Source organism: Dermacentor silvarum, chromosome 10 (assembly GCF_013339745.2).
Source record: "Dermacentor silvarum isolate Dsil-2018 chromosome 10, BIME_Dsil_1.4, whole genome shotgun sequence".
NCBI lineage: Eukaryota > Metazoa > Arthropoda > Arachnida > Ixodida > Ixodidae > Dermacentor > Dermacentor silvarum.
The window spans coordinates 69,359,045-69,362,383 of record NC_051163.1 but is presented as its reverse complement, the minus strand read 5'-3'; the positions used below and the strand labels follow the sequence as shown (position 1 = coordinate 69,362,383).

Genomic DNA, 3,339 nt, shown 5'->3' with positions numbered 1-3,339 from the left:
AAATCACAATTTTCACCCTGGAATATCAAATAGAGTAAAATTACTTCTTGTTGTTCTGACCACATGTACAAGTATTTCAAGTAGAAGTTAGCTGATTTTCCTTATAAAAGCACACTTTCAACGCTGAGAAGTCATTTTCTTATCATTAAGTGGCATGCGCCCGTAATATTCGTCAGAGGGAAGCACATAAAAAAGCAGATTCTCTTTATTATGCGGAAATACAACGTCAGGTAAGTCTCCCATTAGAAGATAACACGTAATTTTTATTCAATGATTCTTTTATCTGAGCTACAGTGTTTCACTTTTGGTTGCGGAATTTGTAGAGCATAAATCTTCAACTGCTAGTCAACAAAAATGCGTTATAGATTGCAATGAATCTTTATCAGAGAAATTCACAAACTAATGTATTCAACTGACCCGTTTCTCATATTCTTTATTACAGCTTGACACACACATCAATGAGCTTTCTTGAGGTCCCTAAAATTATTCTCCTTTGTGGCATCGCCTTGACTTTCTGCAAGTGCGAGGATAACAAGAGAGACCCCTGCTTCTACCTCCAACAAGAGTAAGCTATGTACATTCCCTACTTAGAGTGCGGACGAAATCGAAATATGACTGTACTTGGATGATAAGTCAACTACATGCATAGGTCGCGAAATAAACATCCATCTTTAAAAATTTAATCACACGTCATAGAAAGACTCAGACGCCGGGGGGCGCTGCGAGCGCGCGCCGCCAGCAAACGTGTGTTGTGTCGGCTCCGCCGATTTTCGGCTGGGGCCGCGGCCCAAATCACCCTACCCAGGCAAAACTGGCATCGAGCGATCCGTAACATCGAGCCGAACAGCTGGATACCAAATTCTTCCAGGTGGGCCCATTTTCTACAAATTTGCGGCCGTTTTTCGACCGACCACGTCGGCGCCGTCGTCAGCGATGGCGACGCCCGGCCGCGAGGCGTATTTATATTTGCTAATAGGTACAGCGTTTGACCGCTGGCGCCACGCTGCGCCGCTCGCGCGTACCTTGTTTCTAGCCGCCGCCGTTGGAACGGAGGAGGCGTTGACGGAGAAACGCATTGACGGATAAACGCATCACTGTTTTGATGATCATCACTTTTCCTCTGCCAACAACCACGCTCGTCGCTCGCCGCACCGTCTCACACGGCTCTGACCTTTATGCACTATGCGTTCGCCGCTCAGTTTCTGTTGAAGCGATAGACCGCACGTACCATCGCCCGCTGCTGCGGCGTATATATGCGCTTGCTGCCAGCGTTTTGACAGTCGTTGTCTGCAGTCATTCAGTGTGATCTATTCATGTTTGTTTGTGCGCGCTCACACCACGCTTGTTCATTCAGTTAGTAATAGTCGGGCCACATTTTCCAACGCACGCTACACATGTAATGCTGCCCAGATCGGCAGTGCAGCGCTACAGGTGTGTCCCTTCGCACGCGCGCTGCCGACGGGAAGCGCTTCTCATCAACACCACCGTTTCACACGCGCCTTCTCGTGGTCATCGAGTCTCTCTTCATGTCGGTCTACTTACGCCGCAGCACACCTGCTTACTTAATCAGCTCATGTTTACTACAATTCATATTGCTACCAAAGCCGCTCACCTTACTTCGTATGGCATTGCTGTGTTGCTATCGCATTCATTGCTTCGCCCTTAGGGCGAAACTGTGACATTTTTCTGAAAATTCGGAGTCAAGATTTACTTCAAGCGGCTGAACGCCACTCCCAGGACAACGCCAAGATGACGGCGTCCAACGCCACCCCGGCCGCCGGCTCATCGGTCGGAAAAATGAACGCTCCCGCGACGCGCGCCACGGGACGCAAGGGCAAGGCGTTCACGAAGTGGAAGCCGCGCCCAATGATCAACCCCGCTCCCGAAGACTACGTTATAGTCATCAAGCCCAGAGAACGTGTTTCTCTTCACGAGGCGTTCACGGAAACCGGCTACGGCACCGCCATCTCGGCGTACCTCGGGCCGGAACGGGCCCGCGCCACCTCCGTTCTGCCATCGCGAGACCAAAACATCATCATCGTGCATACCCCGGACATCGAGGCGGCAGACCGGCTCATCGGGGACTTTGCAGTGAATACCGAGAAGGGATCGGTCCCGTTTGACGGTTACCTGAGACAAGACGGCGGCAACACGTGCCACGGAGGGATCGCGGTCCGTAACACGGACACCACGGAAACTCTTCAACACCGAGTGTGCTGGCGTGCCGGCACCATCGTGGAAATCCGAAAATTTGGAACATCCAACAATGCACGCATCACCTTCGCGGGTAAGGAGAAGCCCCGTTACGTGCATTATGACAGCATGGTCGTCTCTGTGCAAAACTATTACAAAACTATCCCCGCCTGCGGCCATTGTGGGGCCGTCGGGCACCGCGCGCATGCATGTCCAAACCTGCAGCCGAACACGTGTGGACTCTGCGGACTCCATGTTCCGCTAGTGGAGGGAGTCCGGGCCCCTCACAACTGTGTTCCCCGTTGTTCTGTGTGCGGTGGTGCCCATGCCACCAACTCTCGCGACTGTGCGGCAAAATTCCGCACACCCAAGATGGCCGCCAAAAAGGGCGGGAAAAAGAAAATGACGCCCAAGAACAAAAGCCGCCATCTTGGGCAACCCAGCGACCAGCCGCCACCACACGGCGGCCTGGAGAAACGAGCAGCGGAGACGCACGGCAAAACCGGGGCCTGGGTCAATGCCGTCAAAAACGGACGCCAGGTGAGCAATTCGGGAGCGGCTGCTTCTTCCCCCCCTCTTACTCCCCTCCCAAGCGCGCGGAGCGCCGAGCAAGATCAAATAGCAGCACTCAGGGCCCAAAACGAGATGCTGCTAAAGAAAATTAACGAATTGTAATCCAAAATCAACCAGCCTCTTTCTGCTCCTTCCCTACCCGCGACTGAGGTAATGGAAAGTGAGCTCGTGGAGCCGAAGGCGGCAACAAGCGCGGAGGCCGCATTCGAGGCCCGCCTCGAGGCCCGTTTCGGGGCCATAGACGCCCGATTCGCCACCTTGGAAAACCAAATTTCAATGATGGTTACCGCCATTTCAAAATTGCAAGATACAATCCCCGCGATGATTGCCTAACAAATTGCGCACTCCTCGCGCCCCTTGCGCAGGCCCGGCGGTCCCTACAAGGACGTATCCGGCCGCCTTCTCAAAATTTCTAGACGCACCCCCGAGGTAGACAATGACGACAGCTGCTCGCTCTCCGGTATGGAGGACTCCGCCCTCCTTGTGAGTGCTGGCTCCGGAGCAGCGTCACTACAATCCAACCTCAGCCTAACTGACCATGGCGAGCAACCCTAAGATCAGGCGCTCCCCAAA

At 53.2% G+C, this 3,339-nt stretch overlaps 1 protein-coding gene across 1 annotated transcript; it reads left to right on the top strand.

The window, feature by feature from the left end:
• Positions 1–933: 933 nt before the first annotated feature.
• Positions 934–2,876, top strand: LOC125941039 (uncharacterized). Its single transcript, XM_049657951.1, has 2 exons — positions 934–976; positions 1,667–2,876. The coding sequence occupies exons 1-2, from the start codon at positions 934–936 to the stop codon at positions 2,866–2,868; spliced, it is 1,245 nt and encodes a 414-aa protein (XP_049513908.1). The 3' UTR covers positions 2,869–2,876.
• Positions 2,877–3,339: the final 463 nt, after the last annotated feature.

Bases quoted from the DNA above. Each gene is read 5' to 3' on its own strand.
- LOC125941039 (XM_049657951.1), top strand. From the start codon at position 934: ATGGCGACGCCCGGCCGCGAGGCGTATTTATATTTGCTAATAG. The intron at 977-1,666 runs GTACAGCGTTTG...CTTCGCCCTTAG, and splicing joins GTATTTATATTTGCTAATAG to GGCGAAACTGTGACATTTTT.